This window comes from Octodon degus, unplaced genomic scaffold, assembly GCF_000260255.1.
Source record: "Octodon degus isolate 3935 unplaced genomic scaffold, OctDeg1.0 scaffold00027, whole genome shotgun sequence".
Classification (NCBI taxonomy): Eukaryota; Metazoa; Chordata; class Mammalia; order Rodentia; family Octodontidae; genus Octodon; species Octodon degus.
Window position 1 is genome coordinate 15,767,280 of NW_004524603.1, and position 21,735 is coordinate 15,789,014.

Here is a 21,735-nt window from a genome sequence, read left to right on the forward strand (position 1 = left end):
TTTTATGGAACTACTTGGAAGAGCTGGATTTTGAATGCAAAGTTGACAAATCCCAAAGCCAGTAGTGAAAGTGAAAATTAAAACAGTGCAGCTTTTTTTTTTTTTTTTTTTTTTTTAAATGATGCTGCTCATTGTTAATGCAGGGTTGGAGCTAGGTGCCTACATAGTAGGAGTCGGCAGGGTGCAAGCTACTACCCTTTTCCTGGATGCAACTTTGCTGTGTGCAGCAAGTATTTAAAAATAATAACCTGTGCTTGCTTTAACAGCCCAAGTACTAAAAATAATAATCTAGCATTTTCTAGAAATTTATACTGAGAAACTCATCAGGGAAACATTAATCTGTATGACTAGTGATCACAACATTGTTTGAACGAAGTTTCAGGATGAACTAAGTGCTTAAAAATACCTTTTATACAGTGATGCATTCACATCTTAAAGTTCTGGGCTGCATTTAAATTGCTTTTGAATATTTAATAAGAATAAAATGCTCATGATAAGAAAGGCAAGCAGTTGAAAAGTAAGAAAAATTAATTGTTTTTACCCTGAAACATGTATTAAAGTATAAAATGTAGACATTGTATGTTGTCTAAATAAATTTTGGCCCATACTTGGTTTAAGTAAAAATTAAAAAGTGAAAAAAAAAAGATTTGAAAAAAAAAAAAAAAAAGAAAGGCAAGCAAGATAAATATCTTGATCCAAGTTAAAAATAAATGGAATTGTCTTGTCCATGTATGGTAGAAAAAAACCTGTAATGAAATGCCTTTGGATTCTAGGAGTGGATTTAAAGTGAGAAAACGTAGTGTGTAAAGGTTGCCTTCATGGAATTTTCTAAGATTTTTCTGTGACTCTAAATTTTTCTCATGAGATTTTTAAAACTTGGATTTATTCTCTTTCATGTTGGAAGCCTGGCTGCAGTAAGTTACTTGGGAACTATATTTGAGATGGTTAGATTTGAGTAAAACTAATATTCATTCCTATCAACTTTTTAGTTTGATCCTCCTTATAAATATGAGGATACAGTATTAATTATATTATTATAATCTTGGTATGGTAAAGGTTTAAAATACTTTGGAAGCCAAGTATGATGGTCCACACATATAATCCCTCCATTCAGGAGGCTGACAGGAGCATGGCAGAGAGTTCAAGGCCAGCCTGACCTATATAGAGGACTCTGCCTCAAAAATAAATCATCTATTTATATATCTATCTGTCATTTATCTTAGAATCACAGAGTTGTTTTCCTCCTAACATTTTGTTTATGAAAATGTTAAAACATGCAGGAAAAGCTGAAGTAATTTTATAATGACTACCCACAAACATCACAACCTAGGTTCTGCTATTAATATTTTATGTTAACTTACTCTACCGTTTATCCATGTAACTCCCCAGTTTTTCTTTTTCTTTTTTTTTTGACGGAACAAGGAATTGAACTCAGGCCCTTGCGCTTGCCAGGGAAGTGCTTATTCTACTGAGCCATCTCCCCGGCACCCCCAGCTTTTATTTCTTACTGCATTGTTTATGCATTTCTGAGTAAGTTACAAACATCGCTACATTATCCAAAATCATGGGATTTTAGGCTTAAGAGTGTTTTCAAGTTTACATAATAAAATCTCACATTGATACCACATAGAACTGTGTGTGGTAGCACTTGGGTGGAAGTGGAAGTGGGATCCAGCCTCTTCCTTGGCCTTTTCTGCACTTCTGTCTTTGTCAAGTGCCTACACGGCTTGCAGATTAACACTGTCCCCAACCTACATCAGCTCTGCCTGGGGAATCTAGACCTAGAGAGGCTAGTGACCAGCCCAAGACTTCAGAGAAAGTGACAAAACTTTCTAGGACAAACTAGGAATCATTGTCAGTTTACTGAGTTTAGTTGTTGTGACTACTTGTGATCATGGCTTCGTGCAGCTGTGGGATCTAGGATTCCCACTTTGAATCACCCAGGAAGTTTTGTTTTGTGATCTTACCTGCTTCACTTAAGTCAGTAAGCTGTTCTTCATTTTAGTATAAAGGTACTGTACTTATTTTAGAAGTAAATCTTCATGTAAAAGAGAAACAATTTGCAGTTTAAAGTAGACTTTTTTGTTGTTGTTGTTTCATTTGGCTTTTTTGTTGTTTGAGATGGGATCTTTCTCTATAGTCCAGGCTGGACATGAACTCTCTTTGTAGTCCAGGCCAACCTGGAACTTGCAGCAGTCCCCTTGTCTCATCTCCTGAGCAATGGAATTACAGGTATATGCCACCATGCCAACTTAATGTAGATTTTTTTTTTTTTTTTTTTGGCGGAACTGGGTGAACTCAGACCCTTGCGCTTGCTAGGCAAGCACTTATTCTACTGAGCCATTTCCCCAGCCCCTTTATGTAGATTTCTAATTTGGGATAAAAGGCCCTGTTTTGAGAGAATAATTCAGATGATCTGGATTATCATATCATGACCTAGTATTCTCATGAAAATCAGTTTTAAGTAATTTGGTAATGTCATGGTGTGGATAAATAAGGGTATTCTAAGAGACATTATTTCTTGATTTAAATTATTTAATTTTAGGGCTGGCAAGATAGCTCAGTGGACTAAAGCACCTGTTTAGGCAAGCTTAGGCAAGCACAGTGACCAGGGTTTGATCCCTGACACCACATGCTGTGCCAGCCCCACCCCCCAGGGTGGGCTGAGCTGGCCAAAAAGAATTTTTATTTTATTTTATTTATTTATTTATTTATTTATTTTTTTAATGGCAGAAGGATTTTTTTTTGGGGGGGCTGGCTCAGAATGCCTTCAGGGCATGTTTGGCTGTCTGGAGTTGTGGGGATCGAACCACAGCAACCTGAGGCTGACTGCTTTGTTGAAGCAGCCACTTAAACAACTGAGCTAAGGGGCAGGCCCGCCAAAAAGAATTTTAAAAAAATAAGATAGGGCTGGGGAGATAGCTCAGTAGAATAAGCACTTGCCTGGCAGGTGCAAGGGCCTGAGTTCAATCCCTGGTTCCACCAAAAAAAAAAAAAAAAGCCATAAAAAATAAATTATTTAATTTTAAAATGATTCTGAAATAAAAAATAGGTTCTAAAAACTCACAATGAATTGCCTAAAGTTGCAGCAGTAATTAAGTGAAATTTATTTCTGTGGCTTGGAAATGTATTAAAACTTTTTTTAAAAAATCTCTTTAAAAAGTTTATGAACCTCTAGTCAAAACCAACAGGGGCGCCTGCCTGGCAAGCACGAGGTCATGAGTTCCAATCCCATTACCAAAAATCCAAAACAAAACAACACAAAAATCTAACAGGGTATATTTGGTACATCTCTCCTGAAAGTTGAGTGTTTTAATATGCTTACAGTTGTTCTTTCTGAAAATGTAGACATACTGATCAGAATGTACATCATGTGAAGAGCTGGGTGAGGTGACTCTTGCTTCCAGGAGGCTGTGACAAGAGGATCACAAATTTCTAGTTGTCCTGGGCAATCTAGGGAGACCCTGTCTTGAAATATAAAATAAAGAAGCCTTTGGAAGAGAGCTCAGAGATAGAATGCTTGCCTATTAGGTACAAGGACTGGGGTTCAGTCCCCAGCACAGATGAATGAATGACATAGTTCCACCAGTTACCAAGAATGTTTTCTTTTTTAACCTTCTAAAACTGCAGTGAAAAAGAGGAGGAACTGGCATAGGCATGACTACACAGAGATTGATGATGGTTCTAAACCAGTACAAGCTGGAACGAGGACTTTCGTCAAAGAGTTGCGTGCTCGAGTCTTCCCAAGGTATGGAAACTCTTAACTGAACAATTTAAGTTGGCTGATAAAATGACATTATCTAGAGCAGTATTTAGGCTGCAACATATTATTGTCCTCAGCTGGCTTTTTGCTTTTTTCCATGTTGAAATAGAAAATATTTTACCTTGTAAGTAAAAGGAATAAACATCATTTCCTGGAGTATTTGCTGTATGTATATGCATATGCATACTTAATTGTGGTTACTATCCAAAAGCTTTATTATATGTTGATGTGAAGCAGTTGTCCTCAGTGCTTAGTTTCTGCTGAGAAGTAGCTACTGTTGCTCTTCTTTCATCTGTCCTCTCTTTGGAGTTGCTCCCCCATTGTTTTTGTTGTCTGCCTATCAGAAGCCTTAGGTCTACCAGAAGTACCTACAACCTTTACTTAGCCATTGATGGCAGCAAGGCTTAGCTTTCTGATTTTTAAAAAATAATAGAACATACATCAGTTGTCTGTGGCTCAACAAAAGTCAAAAGCATTAATCATGCTAATTTAGATCATTTCCTACTCACTGCCTGACATCTGTTTAAAGGGATAAATGCTTAATAGGCTTCTATATCAGATCATATCCAGGCTTGATAAAGAGGGGAAGTACAATTTAAATTTAAACCACAGTATCACATGTAGCCTCTTAATGGATTTTTTTTTTTCAGATCCTGAAATGAAAAAACAGAAAAACCAAACCTGCCCTTTTTCCTCTAGGTTTTTTGGTCTGTTCTCCTACTCCTTCATCCTTAAAACAGAAACATACTGATAAGCATCCATATTGGCTCTCCCAGATCTGCAAAGAAACAGAAAAAAAAATGTAGAATAACCATAGTATTTACACATGATTTTTGTTATGTTGTCAGTTTTGAAGTCATAGGAGAAATGTTTGCTTGCTTTTCCTATATTGGACAGTGCTTGAGTGGCATCTTCAGTGCTTGAGTATAGTTTGGGTCTATTCATGGGCCTGAAGCAGTTTTGTGACCACCTTGAAACAGCGTGTACAGTGTAGTGCCCTGTGCGAGCACACTCTCCTCAGTGAGAGAAGCTATGGCTTTTACTTTTTCAAAAAAGATTTGTGAGCTCCCCAAAAAGTAGTACTAAAAGCTTTGGCCTAATAATTCATATGGCTTTTCTGCCTAAGTAAACACACATGAGAAGATATCTAAGTTGTAATTACCATTAATTAAAGATCTTAGTTTTATTTTGTGTAACTCCATAAGCCTTTGAATCATGTAAAGCCATGGATGAATGACAATAACTGCTAAATTACTTATGCTTTGTATAATTAACACAGAAGTGTATTGAAGTGGGTAGATTTGTTTCTGTCTCTCTTTTTTTAAGACGTAATGTCTTTTGAGACCCTGTTCTATATAAATAATATTTAAAACATTTATGTATGTGGATATATGAATATATGTATGCATAACTTTTTTTAAAAAATGAAGTTGTGTTAGGTATATTGTTATAGTTTGCCATTTTTTAGGTATCCTTTCATATTATATATGGAATACACACACACACACTCCCCGCTCTTCTGAATTGTTGTGTAACATGCAATGAATACCATAGTTGGTTTACTGTCCCCTTATGTATATTTGTTTCCAATTATTTCCTCTTTCAAATAATGTGCCTATATTTTAAGGGTTTGCATCTATTTTGACAGAGAAAGTAAAATACTATCAATATTTGAGCTTGGGAGTGCAGATGATAAAAATTCTCTCTTAGATTGGAGTTTAAAGGATAATTTAATCATCAAAGAGCAGGAAAGGAAGGGAAATTGTGGATGTTTATTAGTAAACTAAAAGGTAGGTCAGAACCCAGGTTGAGTAGAAGAGTTAGATGAAGAAGACCTAAGCCATCCATTTATAACATATTATAGAAATGATCCCTGAAAGTATGGCCTTTCCATCCATTTATAAGATTGTCTAAACTGGGTATGTGGTGTGGAGCACACATCTGTAATTGCATCACCCTAGGAGGCTGAGGTGGGAGAACCCTAAGTTTCAGTCCAGCCTAGACAACTGAGTGACTTAGTAAGACCCTGTCTCAAAAAAAAAAAAAAAAAAAAAAAAGACGGGCTCCGATGTAGCTTGGTGCAAAGGCCCTGGTTTCCATGCCCGGCACCCTCTCCACCGTAAAGACTGTCTGGGAGAAGCCTGTCTCCATGGTCTGAGGCTTTTGTTCCCCTGCCTTATTGAGACAGTGGGACGATCAGAGCCTGGTAATGCAGAGGACCAGCATCTCCCTTTTCTCCTGTTTTGTCCTGATCACTTAGTTTGCAGGTGACATCAGATGCCCAAGATCTGATAGGGAAAGGAGCCTGAGGTCCAACAATTTTTAGCTGATTAAATGTCTATGTAGTATTAAAGAGTTACTAATACTGGTTGCAATAGGTCACTTAAATCAGTAGTGCTCAGTGGGGGCATATAGGATACTTCTCTCAATGGATAAGGACCAGAGATAGTAGTTACCTTCCTGAATGCAGAATAATTCATTGTTCATTAGACTTTAAAATGCTTGATAAGTATTTGCTTAGAGTTTTATAGTCAGGTTAAAAATCTGGTCTGTTTTTTACTTATCCTAACATTTTTAATTGTAATATATACTCTGCCTAACTGCTGTTCTGATTTTCTACACAGCTGATATTGAGTGGTTTCTGTTTTTTTTCTCCTCCCCCTCCTCCTCCCTGTCCTCCTCCTCTTCCTCCTTCTCCTCCTTCTTCTCAGCCCTTCATTACAATTAATTTTAAACATCTTGTTATTTTATTGTGTCGAGCTTTTCCAGATAAGCTACACTCAAAAACATGCTCTTATATTCCTTTCTCTTTTTTATGCTTAGTGCATTGTATAGATTTTTCCAGTTACAATGTATTAAATTAAAGATTATATTATCTATGAATTGTATTTTAAATTGGCAAAATGAACTTTGCAAAATATTTGTTAATAAGAGAAAAATTAGGTATAATAGGTGAGAAGTGAAACAGCTAATTATGCAGTATGAATGTTACCTACTATCACAGTTACTGTTTTTAAACTGAACTTATCAAAAAAAATGACATCTACATTTTTAGTGCCGATGAAATCATTGTGAAGATGCATGGCAGCCAGCTGACACAAAGATACCTGGAGAAACACGGATTTGATGCTCCTATCATGGTCCCTAAATTAGATGACCTAGGACTCAGGCTCCCTCCTCCTGCTTTTTCTGTGATGGATGTGGAACGTTACGTAGGTACGAACTTGGCTCCTTTAAGTTCTTGGGAAAATATGGTAAAAGTAAATATGTGCTAAATATTGTAACAGAGGGCTGGGAGATAGCTCAGCAGTCCAAGCATCTGCATTAGGCAAGCATAAGGACCCAGGTTCGATCCCCAGTACCACATGCCATGCTAGCCCCACCCTGGGTGCGCTGAGAGGGCTACCAAGACCAGACATGGTGGTGCATGCCTGTAATCCCAGCCCTGGGGGCTGGGAAGGCTGAGATAGAAGGATCACTACTAGTCTAAACTGAGTAGTGAAACCCTATATCCAATTAAAAAAAAAAAGGGCTGGGGAGATAGCTCAGTGGCTTAAGTGCTTGGCTAGCAAGCACAAGGTCCTGAGTTCAATCCCCAGTACCAAAAAAAAGGACTCAACAAATATTATAATTTAATGAAGAAATCAGTTTAGTTCCATTTTTGGGTCAGCAAAAGTGAGACTCAGCATCATGCTGTTGAATGCTGCTTTCCTCAGCAGACCTCCTTGATCAGAAAAATCAGTGTTTGCCCATTCTAATTTGCTCAGGCTCATCCTGCACTATTGTTGGTGTCATTGGATGTAATACCATACTTGCTTAAGAAGAACCCTTAACTGAGGTGTAGATGCAGGGCCAAAGAGCAGCAGAGAGCCAGGCTAGCTCCCAGTATCTGTAGAAGCCTGGTGTGGAATTCCTGGAGACAGACAAGCTCTTTGCACTGCTTTGTGCCTATTGCCTAGAGGGAAGGCTGCAAGAAGAGATTCTGTTCAACCCATTTTTATATTAGTGACTTGGTGGCTGTTGCCATTTAATGACATGTGGACTTAAGCTGTAATTTTGAGGCCCAGAAGGTAATTAAAAACCAAGAGGGAAAGTACTTTACTGATTGCCAGATTGTTGACATTTTTCGTCATTTCATTTATTCTTATTATGATAATATAGTTCACTGCATATAGGTGCCTTTTTTTAACAATGTATTATTTGAAGATTAGATTCCAAGTATATCTTTTCTCAAAATTGTGTGTCTACTGCATTATCTTCTCAATATGGAATATCAAAGAACTTGTCCCTTTATTGCGCTATTGGTTGACAGTTTTCGTTGACAATGATTTTACTGTAAGGGCCAACCAGATAGCTCAGCAGACTAAAGCACCTGCTTAGGTAGAGAACAGTGCCAGGATTCAATCCCCGGCATGCCATGCCATCCCCGCACCCGGGGCACACTGAGGTGGTGATTGAGACTGGGCATGGTGGCGCGTGCCTATAATCCCAGCACTTGGGAGGCTGAAAATAGGAGAATCACTACGAGTCCGAGCTATGTAGTGAGATCCTGTAGACCCTGTACTAAATACATTTAAAAATTATTTTTGGGGCTGGGGAGATAGCTCAGTAGAATAAGGGCTTGCCTGGCAAGCACAAGGGCCTGAGCTCAATCCCTGGTTCCGCAAAAAATAAAATAAAATAAAATAAAAAATAAATTTTGAAATCCAGTTAAATATCCTGATTTCACATTTAGTAAAATTTGTGATAACTCATAGTGAGCATGAAATTTAGCCTAAACCTGTTTGCATAGATAAGCATTATAAGATAAATGGCTCATGTAATTTAAGTATAGAGCAAAATGTTCAAATTGCTTGACAGCTTTTTAGTACTGTGAAACTTCTCCAGTCAAATAGTAGTAACAGAACTGTTACATATTGAAGATAAGAAATGTGTAAAATATTACCATTAATGTATGTGAAGTTACATGAGAAAATGACATTTGTTTTCTATTTCTAATTGGTTAAGTATTACCATACTTTGAATTCCACCCGATACTGTAGTTCCTTATAAAATTGTTTATGCTTCCTAGAGAGGCATTTTGATGCTTATCAGCTTTTTTTTTTTTTTTTCAGTATGGGAGTTAGATGTGGGACCTTGAGCTTGCCAGGCAGGTCCTTATGCCACTGAGCTATCTTTCCAGTTCCAGCTTATGATTTTACAGACAAACTGAATTAATTAGTCACAATTCAGAATTTGGGCATTTAATTTGACACTAATATGAACTGATTCTTTTGCCTTTGTACCACTACTCCCCCTTCTTTCCTTCCTTCCTCGCTTTCTGTTTTCCTTCTTGTGGTACTGGGGATTGAATCCAGGTTCCTCATGTGCTAGGCATTCACTCAACTACTGAGCTCATCCTCAGCACTTTTCATTGAAGGATAATATGAAAAGAAAAAGTACTACCAGGAAAGCAGTTATCCTGGGCAAGTTGCTTACTCATTCCTCAATGAGTGATCTGTTTTTCAAAATGATACTTAGAGTTTTAGATATTATAGAAGTTAAGAAGAAAAATTAATCCTCTGATTTTATGCATGAGGAAATTAAAACCTAGAAAGTGCCAGAAAAGTTTCACATTCTAATACATGTATTTTTTGTCATTGTGGGCTGCATACATGAACTCATTGACCATAAAAGCAGTCGTGTACTTTTTATACTGTTAATTCATTAACTCTGTTTTACTGCTTTATTTCCCTTGAGAACTGTCTCTTATTTTCAGAAGATCCAATTGGACTTAAAAAGTAAAAATATAAGAATTTGTCTTGTGACTGGGCGTGGTGGCATGTGCCTATAGTCCCAGCACTTGGCAGGTTGAAAACAGGAGGATCACTGAGTCCAATCTGTATAGTGAGACCTTATAGACCCTGTACTAAATACATTGAAAAAAAAAAAAAAGAATTTGTCTTGGCTCTATATTTTTATGGTTGATTTAATTACTATATCAAAAAAATACAGTGTTTCAAATACTTTTGTTTAGGGTACCTATTGATAGAATTTATAAGCCCAATAATAATACTAGTTTTTCTCTGCAGGTGGTGACAAAGTGATAGATGTCATTGATGTGGCAAGGCAGGCAGACAGCAAAATGACCCTTCACAATTATGTGAAATACTTCACGAATCCTAACAGACCAAAAGTGTTAAATGTGATCAGCCTTGAATTTTCAGATACAAAGTGAGTAGTTCTGGATATTTTGTTTTAGCATTCTGAACATTAACTAAATGTAGCTCAGCGATATATTTATTTTAGTAAGAAACATAATTGTGACTTCTGAAGTTGTCCACTGTTAACAGTGTTGTGGATTTTGCTTAGCACAATTAGACAATATTTGAAAATAAGATGTTTTTAAACTTTAAGTGTTACTTTTCAGTTCTGTTTATTTATGTGGTTTAGGTTGACATGAGAGAAACAATTTAAAGAAGTCTTACTTTAGCGTGCATACATGTATTTGTTTTCTTTTAAAAGGATGTCTGAATTGGTGGAGGTCCCTGATATAGCTAGGAAGCTTTCCTGGGTGGAAAACTATTGGCCAGATGATTCAGTCTTTCCCAAGCCATTTGTTCAAAAATACTGCTTGATGGGTGTTCAAGACAGCTACACAGATTTCCACATTGACTTCGGTGGAACATCAGTCTGGTACCATGTCCTCTGGGTAAGAGTAGGGTGTTTATTTGTTCTCTTAATCACAAAAATATATAGTTATATGTTTTCAAATGGTATTCACTTGCTATGACATTTAGAGAGGGGAAGTTTTCCTACCTTTTGGTAGGATCTGTCACTTTGCCTTTAGCATTTATGATTTTTTTAAAAAACCACATGTGATAATGCCAACAAATGAAAGGTTTGAGCTCTTTATAATTTTTTTAGTAGTATTGGTGATATATAAATATATTCTTTGTGGGGAATTGGTACATATACATATTGAATCTTCATGAATTCTTTGTGTTTAGATTCCTTTTTTGCCTCTATCTTTTAAAATGGTTTCTGTTAGCCTTATGTCTTTTTCTTTCCCTATCCCTCTAGCCAATTATCCATTAATTCGTGAACCAAATACGTAAGAAGGAGCAAAATGATAGTAATAATTGCTTCTGGCATTAAGGATGGGGTAAGAGAACTAGATGGATAAGTCATGAGTGCCCATCAAAGTGCTATTTGCAGTTTATATTCACTTTGCTTTATCCAGAACCGTACTGCTTAATATAGCAGCCTTTAGCCATATGTGACTAAATTTAAGTAATTAAAATTCAGTATAACTTGAAAAATTCAGTTCCTCATTTCACTGGTGATATTTCGAGTGCCCAGCCACATGCGGCTGTGACTGCTGTGCTGAGTGGAGCAAGTAGAGAAACTCGCCACCCAGAAGTCCTGTTGGAGAGTGCTGATCCAGAGCCATGCTGAATCCTCAGCTCTCCTGCTCCTTTTCTCCTGGAAGACAAAGAGACATGGTTCATTAAAGGAAGTTTATTTACAAGATTTTAGTATGAGTCATTATGGGCTAGAGATCTTGAGAGAAAGAGTTAGAGAGGAGCCTGTGCTGTAAGCAGGCCCACTAACATGTTTACTTGGACACCTTAAGAATGAGAGGTGATCGGGGGTGTTAGTGGTTTTCCACCTTGCTCTCTGGCAGTGATTTCTCCAGCTTCAATTACTGGCTCCTGGTCATTTGGTGGAGAAGAGCTTTAACCCCATGAAAATGCTGGTGGAGAGAATTAGCTATTGATTAGTAATGGGAAACAGGTCTTTTTGAACCTAAAAAAATCTTGCTAATTATTTAATTTAGGTAATTGTATTGGGAAATCTTATGAATGTAGGCCATTGAAAGAATGGCTTTTGGTTTTTCAAAGATAGTATGGTTACTTCCTTTTAGGGTGAGAAGATTTTTTATTTGATAAAGCCAACAAATGAAAATTTGGCACTCTATGAATCTTGGAGTTCATCTGTGACCCAGAGTGAGGTATTCTTTGGAGATAAAGTGGATAAATGCTACAAATGTGTGGTAAAGCAGGGACATACCTTATTTGTTCCTACAGGTAAGGTTTTAACCCCACTCCCCACTACCATAGTTGATTCTCATTCACGTGGAATCAGCTTATAATTAGAATCTATGGCTTAACATGTTTGCAAAATAGATTTGTGACATTGCTTAAGAAATAATTCTGATCTTGACTTTTTATTTCATTATCCCTTAGAGGGCTTCTCTTAGAGTTAGGACTTCTCAGCCTTTTTTGTATTGTTTGCCATCATTTCAATTTTTATTTTTATTTATTTATTTATTTTTTGGCGGAACCAGGGATTGAACTCAGACCCTTGTGCTTGCCAGGCAAGCCCTTATTCTACTGAACCATCTCCTCGGCCCCCTCAATTTTTATTGAAGTGAAGTTCACATAATTACAGTATTTCTCCTTTTACAGTGTACAATTCAGTGGTTTTCAGTAGATTACTAATGTTACACAACCATCACCACTAACTATAACATTTTCATCATCTCAGGAAGGAACCACACGTCTTGCAATAGTTCCTTCCCTGTTCCCCTTTGTTACGCCTCTGGCAACTCTTTGTGTGCTTTCTGTCTCTCTAGGCTCACCTGTTCTAACTTGGTATATGTGGCCTTTTGTGTCTAACTTCTTTCGCTTAGTGCAGTGTTTTCTAGGCCCAGCTGTGCTGCAGCACATCAAGTATTTTACCTTTTCATGGCCCAGCAGTGATCCCCTCTAGGTGTTGTGCTTTGTTTACTCATCCATCAGTGGGTGGGTATGTAGGTCCTTCCAACTTTTGGCAATTCTGAACAGTGCTGCCTTGAGCATTTGTATATACATTTGTACGTGCAGGCTTTTTTTTTTCTTTTTTCTTTTTCTTTTTTTTTGTGGGGGAGGAGGTGCTGGGGATTGAACTCGGGACCATGCACTTGCTAGGTAGGCACTTATGCTACTGAGTTGTGTCCCCGATCTCTCTCTCTCTCTCTCTCTCTCTCTCTCTCTCTCATTCATCTTTTTGAGATGGGGTCTCCTTATGCAGCTCAGGCTGTCTTTGAACTCACTTTGTAGCCCACGTTGGCTTGAACTTGAAATAATCCTCCTGCCTCACCCTCCCAAGTGCTGGGATTACAAGCATGCATTGCCATGCCCAGCTTCATCTCTCTTGGGTGTGTATCTAGTAGTGGAGTTGCTGCATTGCATCATTTAACTACGTTTAAATTTTGAGGAACTATCACTCTATTCTAAAATGTGCCATAAACCTGAAATGTAGGTAGCACAATATCAGGTTGAGATGTGAACAGACGCAGAGTAGATTCTCAGGACCAGCAGTTTTGAGAACTACGATCTTCTGGGGTGGGCTGTCTCAGTGGCTGCACAGCTCACAGGCTACACCCAAGGCTCTGCTTTCTTCCCTTGTCTGGTATATATAATAATGAATGTGTGCTTGAATACATGAATGCATGCCTGTAGTCACCAGCATTGTCTGGAATAAATTAGCAACATTTCCATTGGAGTGAATGACTCCTCCCTGAAGTCCTCTTTCTAGTGTTCCCCTTTATTTTGTAAATATTATATGTTTTGTAACAAATATTTTGTTGTGGCATCTTGAATTGAAATCCATAGAATACACACACACACACACACACACACACATACACATACACACTTTCTGCATAATTTGTTTAAAAATTGATTTAATGGACTACAAGGAAGAACTAAGAAGGTCATTTATAAATGAAGTGCTATTCTGATATGGCTTTGTGCACAGTGTCAGTAGAGGACAGAATGAACTGGTTAACTGTGTGAGTCAGATGTGTGCTGTGGCCTTAAGTTCCAACAGTCACTTTGGTGGGATTAGTGGTTTTCAGACCTCAGTGAGCATCAGAGTCACCTGGAGAGCTGGCTGAACCAGATTGTTTTCACTTATTACCTTCAGGATTCTGGGATGGGTCTGAGAATTTGCATTTTAACAAATTCTAACTGATGATATTGTGTGGTCTAGAGCCACACTTTGAAAAATACTGTGCTATGCAGTATAATATTTTTCCCCAAGATAGTTGACAACTGCTAAGCTTCCAAGCAAACAACACTATAATTTCCTTCAATTTGCTATAGTTGTATTTTTGAAAATTGTGCCAATACCATGTAGACACACTTTGTTTAGATGCATAATCTGGTTTCTAGGTTCAGATAGTTAATGAGCAGGATTTGTAACTATGAATGCCCAGATTTATCTTTCTGTAAAGTCTTTTTTGCTAAGCCCATCATTTAGTTCAAAAGCTACCTATCATGTCTTAGAAATGATTTTTACTTTAAAAACATTTCTATAGCAAAACATCATTTTGGTTGCCAACATTTCTGTTTATAGGCCCATGGCTCTCCATAATTATTATTATTATTATTATTATTTTTGTGTGTGTGTGTGGCCTGCTCAGCCCTCCCTGGGGGCAGGGCTGATGAGGTATGTGATGTTGGGGATCAAACCACAGTCCTTGAGCTTTGCCTAAGCTCGCCTAAGCTTGCCTAAGCAGGCGCTTTAGACCGCTGAGCTATCTCGCCAGCCCCACTCTCCATAATTAAATATTAGTAATAATCTGTCTTGCCCTTCTTACAGAGTTCAGTCTCAGATTGAGTTTCTGATTCTCCTCTCCCTCTTCCCATGAGGGCACTGAGCTAGTTCAGCATGGCACTAGGGGAGTAGAGTACGCAGCCGGCACCTGTTCTCTGAGGGAAATGTGCTTTCCTAATTCAAATCAGATTTGACTTGTCTTAGAGTAGAGTCTTAACTACCAAAAACCTTCACTTGATTCTTCAAATTCAGTACAAAGCTTGGCGTATTATAGGTAATGAAAATGTCTAATTGGAGGACTTAACTGATCATAATAGACAGTGGAGAATGAAGCAAACTAATATTGCTATTTTAAGTATCTCACAAGTGGACATCGCATCTGTTCTGATCTATATGTTCTTAACCATTACAGGGTGGATCCATGCTGTGCTCACATCTCAGGACTGCATGGCTTTTGGGGGGAACTTTCTACACAACCTTAACATTGGCATGCAGCTCAGGTTTGTGTCACCAATGCGGAATCTTATTTTTAAATATAGGACGCTTTTGTTTGCTTGGTTGAAAAATCACAGAGTATTTTATTTGAGATTCCATGGAGATAGACTTAGGGAAATGGTTAGGAACAGGAAGTATTAAAAGAAGTGTTAAAGTTTTGTTGGTGATGTTTTGATATATTTCAAACCTAAAGCAAAAAGAATGACTCATTTATTATGATTTTATCTCTTCAGATTTCAATATTCTTTTCTTTTATTGAGACAGGGTCTTGCTATGTGGTCCAGGCTGACTTTAAACTCACTATATTGCCTAGGCTGGCCTCAAACTCATGGCAAATCTTTCTGCTTCAGCCTTCCAAGTGCTGGGATTACAGTTGTGCGCCACACACCCTTAGATGTGATTTTGACCTTGAGTACTTACTAAAGGAAACCAGATTGGGGGATAGCTTAGCATGGGAGATAGCTCAGCAGTCTAAGTGCCTGCCTGACAAGTACAAGAACCCAAGTTTGATCCCAGGTGCCACATACTGTGCCAGCCCCAGAACTGGCCATGGTGGTGCACACCTGTAATCCTTCCCTGGGGAGGCTGAGACAGCAGGATCACTACAAGTCTGAACTGCATAATGAGACTCTATCCAATAATAAATAAATAGATAGATAAATAAATAAAAATGAAACTCAATTGAGTTTGCAATATTGTCCAACATAATAGAATCTTCATAAACCCTTTTGCTAAAATTAGGGTACAAATTCCAAGGTATGGTATTTCATGAACCTCAATATAATTATTAAGCATGCTGTCAAATTTATTAAGGGCAGAACCTGAATGAGATCATAATTCAACATTTTCCAGCTGTGGTGTTTTAAATAGACACAACACTTGATTGTTTTTTTCTTATACATTATGTCTTGCTTAATTTATTTTAAAATTGATTATCTTCATTTAAGTTTGAAATGTTAATAAATAATTCTTCCAATTGTATTCATTTAGGTGTTATGAGATGGAGAAAAGACTAAAAACACCAGATCTTTTCAAATTCCCTTTTTTTGAAGCCATATGTTGGTTTGTAGCCAAAAATTTGCTGGAAACCTTGAAAGGTAATTAATGATTTGCACATTCTGTTATGTAATGATACATAATGTTTGTAAACTTCCTTAAAATGCCTGGCAGAAGAAATCTTTTCTATCTGGGTATGGATATCATTCTTGGTTTGTTTTTTGAATACAGTATACATGGTCTCCCCTCCTCCCACCCCCAACCAGGAGCCTTCTTAGCAATTAGTTTCTAGCCCATAGCCTACTAACCTGCATTCTTAGAAATCAGTACACGAAGATCTGTACTAGAAGCACATTGATGATACTAGAAAAAGCTCATCTCCTGTATAACTCCAATAACCTGCATGTATTCTTAAGCGTTCATAGGTACTTCACTCTCAGAAAGTAACTTCTGTCAAGAGACTGTTAGCTCCAATGTGTTCTTAAACATTTGCTTTGAAAGGCCAGGGGACCACTTCTCATGTCCCGAGAGAATCAGGTGACTGGAATAATTTCCCTGTGAGCATATCAACCACTGACTGTCAGCTTAGGATCTGTATGTTTTTGAAACTTGTTTAAGCTTAAAGCTATTTTCTTTCTTTTTTTTTGTGCAGAACCGGGGATTGAACTCAGGCCCTTGCACTTGCCAGGGAAGCGCTTATTCCGCTGAGCCATCTCCCTGGCCCCTAAAGCTATTTTCTTAAAGGGATAATTTCAAATTTTGATGTTTTTATATTCTCACTTAATCTTTGAGCAGTGGAGATTATATTCTCACTGCCAGAAGTGCATGAAAAACAGGAAATAGAAATAGATGTGGCATTCAGTTTCCAGGTGCCACTGAGAATATGGTTTGTCTGGTTTTGAATCATCTCACATTTCTCTTCAATTTGCAAATAGTGCTAACATTACAGTGAATTCCCAGGAGAACAGATATAAACAAATAGTAAAGTGTATCTAAACGTTTTTCCATTTAAAACTTATAGAAGGGGGCTGAGGATATAGCCCCTGACTGGCAGGTGCAAGGTCCTGAGTTCAATCCCTGGTACAGCAAAAAACAAATAAAACTTATAGAAGGAAAGGCAAGAAACAACCAAGAATTTCCTTCATAGAACAGCATGTATGGAACTACTGAAGTGTTAAAACTAATCATGCATGCCTGTTCCCCTCTGTGAGTGGAAGAACAATAACACCTTGCTGTGTGTATGGTGTGGAGGGAGGTGCACGAGGAGGGGGGACCTGGAGGAGGAGGACTAGGTGCCCACTGCAGGCCAGCCTCTGCTCTAGCAGTGACCGTTATCCTGACCCCGGCCTCAGTCATGCTGCCAGGTGTCGCACTTGCACTCGGCTGCAGGAATGGTACGGTGAGCCAGACTTGCTGCTCCAAGCTGTCAAGGTCGAAGTGAAAGCTAGGCACTGATGGTGGTGATCTCTCAAGAGCAAGCCTAGGAAAGCAGGAACACAGACTGTAATACGTACTTGTAGAAAGTAGTAACAACTGTTTGTGTTTTCTAGAAGTAAACCCAACTACTAAACCCTTCAGTTAAGAGGCTGGCAGTTTTACACTTGGTTCAGAGTTCTTTCTCCCATCTTTTTGGTTAGTCTGTCCTAGGATCCCAAGTTCCTGTTTTATGGTTAGCGAGGAAAGACTCCACTAACACATACCCCTAATGCTTAATAGGAGGAGCCCATCAACTGACTTCTTTTAGTGAATTGAATTTGTTTGAAAGATAAAATCTTGCTGTTATTTTGAAAGCCATAGCAGCATTTTGCATAGTTTTAGAAATAACTATTTCTAAGTTGAGCATGGTAGTATATGCATATAGCCGCAAAACTTAGGAGGCTGAGGCCAGAGGGTCTCTGTGGTTCAAGGCTAGCCTGATTCTTTGAGACAGGTACAAAGAATAAAAGAGAGCTATTTACTATTTGTCTTAGACCACCAAAAGTTCAGAAATATTGAAGTTTGTTTATCAATAATGGCCACATACAATAAAGACTTTTAAAAGCAAAGAAGGGTTTCTATAAAAGGGCATTTATGGGTTGCTTTAAATGTTATCAGCCAGATTAGCACATACTTGGCAGGTGATTGAGGCTAACTGATTCACTCCACTCCCACCGAGGTGAAAGCCAAATGACCGTACAGCCTTCTCCATTGTCCTGAGCATTCATCCTGGAAACAGAGCTGGTACCCTTGTTTCTCCATATTACAGTGTCTTTTTTTCACAGCTGACCTTTTTACTTTACATTGTGAGCTATTATCTGCCAACTCTCAGACTATTATAAAGCTTATCTGAGTGCTGGGCCAAATGAGGGTGGATTCTACAAAATTTAAGCCATTTCATCCAGTGATGATAAAGCAATGGACCAATCTGAATTTGTGTAAGGAAATTAGCCAGTGGGAAGAGCTGAAATGGTTAGCTTTTGTTTCAGCTTACCTGAATTCTCAGTTACAAGCTGAAGCATTTTTCTTGAGTTTCAGATGATTGGTTTGTTTCAAAAACCAAAAAATGACTTTTTTTCTGTGTGTGTGTGTGTGTGTGTGTGTGTGTGTGTGTGTTTACTTTTATAGTAGTGGCTGAATATACAGATCACACACACCCTGCATATGCATACACTCTTGTCTGTTTTAAACAAAGTGACTGTTATTCTGGTAATGCCTATACACGTCAGACCAAAAAAGCCTTGTCAGTGTCTCAGAAATACCTCACCTGCCTCATTATAACTGCTTGTCCTACCTGCTTCCTTCCCTGCTAGATATAACCACTGTCTTTCAGCTGTTGTGCTATCCTTTTCTTCAGTTTTATCAGCTGTATTGTAAAGTAAAAGAATTGAATTTTCCCCATTTGTAAACTTTGTATGCATATTCAAGCTGCTGCACTCTTGGGACCTGGTCTTTTACTGAGTAGTTTCCCCGTGATGGGTCTGCGCTCCTGTGGGTGGCTGGAGCTTGTTTTCCCTTGCTGTAGTGCTCAGTTGTGTAGTGCACCGCCAGTCACATACCTGTTCTGCAGAGGTTGCTGAGCACAGGGGTTTGTTTCAGTGTGGGGTGACTGTGGAAGGCATTTCTCAGAAGTCCTTAGCACTGCCACCTAGTGCGAGGGCTAGCTCAGAGCACAGGCTTGTTCATTAAGTCATGGAGAGAATTAAGTAGCTGACGCCAAGTTGTCCCCATTCCTGTTTCCATGGCTGGGTGTGAGGGTTGACAGCGCTCCATACTGCCCACAACTTGGTGTGTTAGGCTGCAATTTTGCTTATCTACTATTTTGTATTTTTAATATACATTATCCTGAATATTAATAAAATTGAGCATTTTTCTCATATACACATTGGCCTTTTGGGTTTCTTCTCTACTTAATTGCCTGTTTGGATCTTTTGTCAGTATTTCAATTTAATTATTTCTTTTTAAACTAATTTATATCAATTCTTTATGTATTCGAACTTCTGTTTTTTCAGTAATATGTATTGCTGATGCTGTCACATCAACTAATTTACCTATTTACTCTTTGTAGTGTCTTTTGAAGAGTAACATTTCTTAATTTAAAACAGTACTTTTTCAACTTGAAAAAGATTTTTCATGCTTTGTTTAAAAGATTCTTTTTTTCATAATTTTATTGAGAAACAAATAGCAATGAGACAGTTTCAAACCAAATTGGTAGGACAGTTTCAATAATTAACACATTGCATACATTCTTCCTAGTGGTTAATTGCTGTACAAGATGCAGACGTGATATCCTATTTACAAACACATTAGAACAAATCACTCTTTTCATTAAGAGAATGTAACTATATATCTATCCTAACCACTTTGAATACACAGATACAAAATGAACATTCATCTGTATCCCCTGTTTAAAAGATTCTTATCTCAGAGTCTTGTAAATATTGTTTTCTAAAAGCTTTTGTAGTTTTATATTTTACATTTAGGCTTTTAACTTATTTGTAATTGAATTTCTTGTGGATGTAGGTAAGCAAGGTATATTTTTAGTTGTTTTCTTATAAATACCCATGGGTCCCAGCACTATATTTTCCTGTTCTTGGTGGCTCCTGCTCGTGTCCTGCACTCTGTGAATGTGTGCCACGTCCACACTCATTCTTCTGTCCTGTTAGGCTAGTAGTCTGTGTCTTTCTCTGTGCACATTGTCCTTTTTAGGTTACATTCAGACTTGGTATCTGTTAGTTCCTCTGCTTTATTCTTCAAGTGTGCCTTGCCTTCTTCCTTTTCTATGTAAGTTTTTGAACTACCTTTGTTCAAGCTGACACTGTTCCTTCCCCCATGAAAAAAGCAAGCAAGCAAATAAGAACATGTGGATTTAAATTTGAGCATATTGAATCTAGAGATCAATGCTGATAATTTTTTTTTTTTTTTTGGTGGAACTGGGGATTGAACTCAGACCCTTGCGCTTGCCAAGGAAGCACTTATTCTACTGAGCCATCTCCCTGGCCCCAATGCTGATAAAATTTTATGTGATTAAATATGGAATATTTGGCCAGGTGTAGTGACACACACCTGTAGTTACAGAACTTAGGAAGCTGAGGCTGGAGGATTGCTGTGAGTTCAAGGCTGACCTGAACTGCATAGTGAGACCCTGCCTCAAAAAAGAAAGAAGTTTTTGAAAAATTATAGTGGGAAATCCATTCAGATCTTTTTTTGATATTTTGATATCTTCTTTTTTAATTTGGTAAAAAACCAAACACATATTTCATTCATTTATTTACTTATTTATTTGATACAGGGTCTCACTATGCAGTTCAGACTTGTAGTGATCCTCCTATCTCAGTCTCCCAGCTCTGGAATTATAGGCATGCACCACCATGCCTGGTTTTGGTGGCCAGCACAGCGTGTCGGTGTTCTTGGGGAGCTGGCACAGCATGCAGTACTGGAGATCAAACTTGGGTCTCTGCACTTGCCAGGCAGGTGCTTAGACCACTGAGCTATCTCCCCCACCCCAAACATGTATTCCTTAATAGATTTATTCCTAGGTACTTCGTATTTTAGTGCTATCATAAATAATATATTGACACTATATATAATTATATATGATTGAATCATATAAAATTACTTTTCTTCTATTTCAAAATGACCAAATACTGGCAATGTATAGGAATAAACCTAATCATGTGACACTGGAATACAGAAACAATTTTCATTGCGGTTTTTCCATTTAGAAAACTTGTTAAAAACTATTATTTAATAATTTATTTGAGATTTAGGTTCACTGATATATAACTACATACATTCTCTGTGACTAATGACAGTCATTCTTTTTCAAATATTTGTGTCTTTTAGTTGTTGTTGCTCTGCTGGGTTGACTAGGACCTCCAGGCAGTGGGAAAGAGGAATGGGGAAGGTGGGACCTTTATCTTGTTTTCAGGCTCAAAAATAAAGCTTTCCACTGTTCATCATTGTTTGCTGAAGGCTTTCTGTTGATAACCTTTATCTGGTTTAGGAACTCTTGTCTACTCTAAGTTAGCTAAAAAATTAAACTTTTTTCTTTTTAAAATACAATCAGTTCTGGTTGAATTTTATTAAAAGATTTTCATACATGTATTAATACAATTTTATGATTTTTCTCCTATCGTCTTTTGTTTTTTCTGGAACCAGGGATTGAACTCAGGCCCTTGCTTATTCTACTGAGCTATCTCCCTGGCCCCTCCTAGCATCTTTTAACTTAGTGGTTCTTTCGATTTTTCTCATGTTAGCCCAACCTTGATCTTGATATAATTTTTGCATACTAGTAGGTTAGAATATGGTGTATGTTATAGTCGTATCTATGTTACTTTAAATATTCTAGATATATTAATCTGTACTAGAATATGTAAATATATTCTATATAAAATACACAACAATGCATTTGCATCTTA

The 21,735-nt window shown here is 37.7% G+C and overlaps 1 protein-coding gene across 1 annotated transcript in view; it reads left to right on the forward strand.

Moving 5' to 3' along the window:
* Kdm7a (lysine demethylase 7A) overlaps nt 1-21,735 on the forward strand; it is a 99,752-nt gene that overhangs the window by 53,673 nt on the left and 24,344 nt on the right. Inside the window, exons 5-11 of the mRNA XM_004629041.2 lie at nt 3,631-3,748; nt 6,819-6,979; nt 9,835-9,976; nt 10,268-10,454; nt 11,670-11,832; nt 14,760-14,847; nt 15,833-15,939. Of these exons, the coding sequence (XP_004629098.2) occupies nt 3,631-3,748; nt 6,819-6,979; nt 9,835-9,976; nt 10,268-10,454; nt 11,670-11,832; nt 14,760-14,847; nt 15,833-15,939 (966 nt within the window). The remainder of the gene's footprint in view (nt 1-3,630; nt 3,749-6,818; nt 6,980-9,834; nt 9,977-10,267; nt 10,455-11,669; nt 11,833-14,759; nt 14,848-15,832; nt 15,940-21,735) is intronic.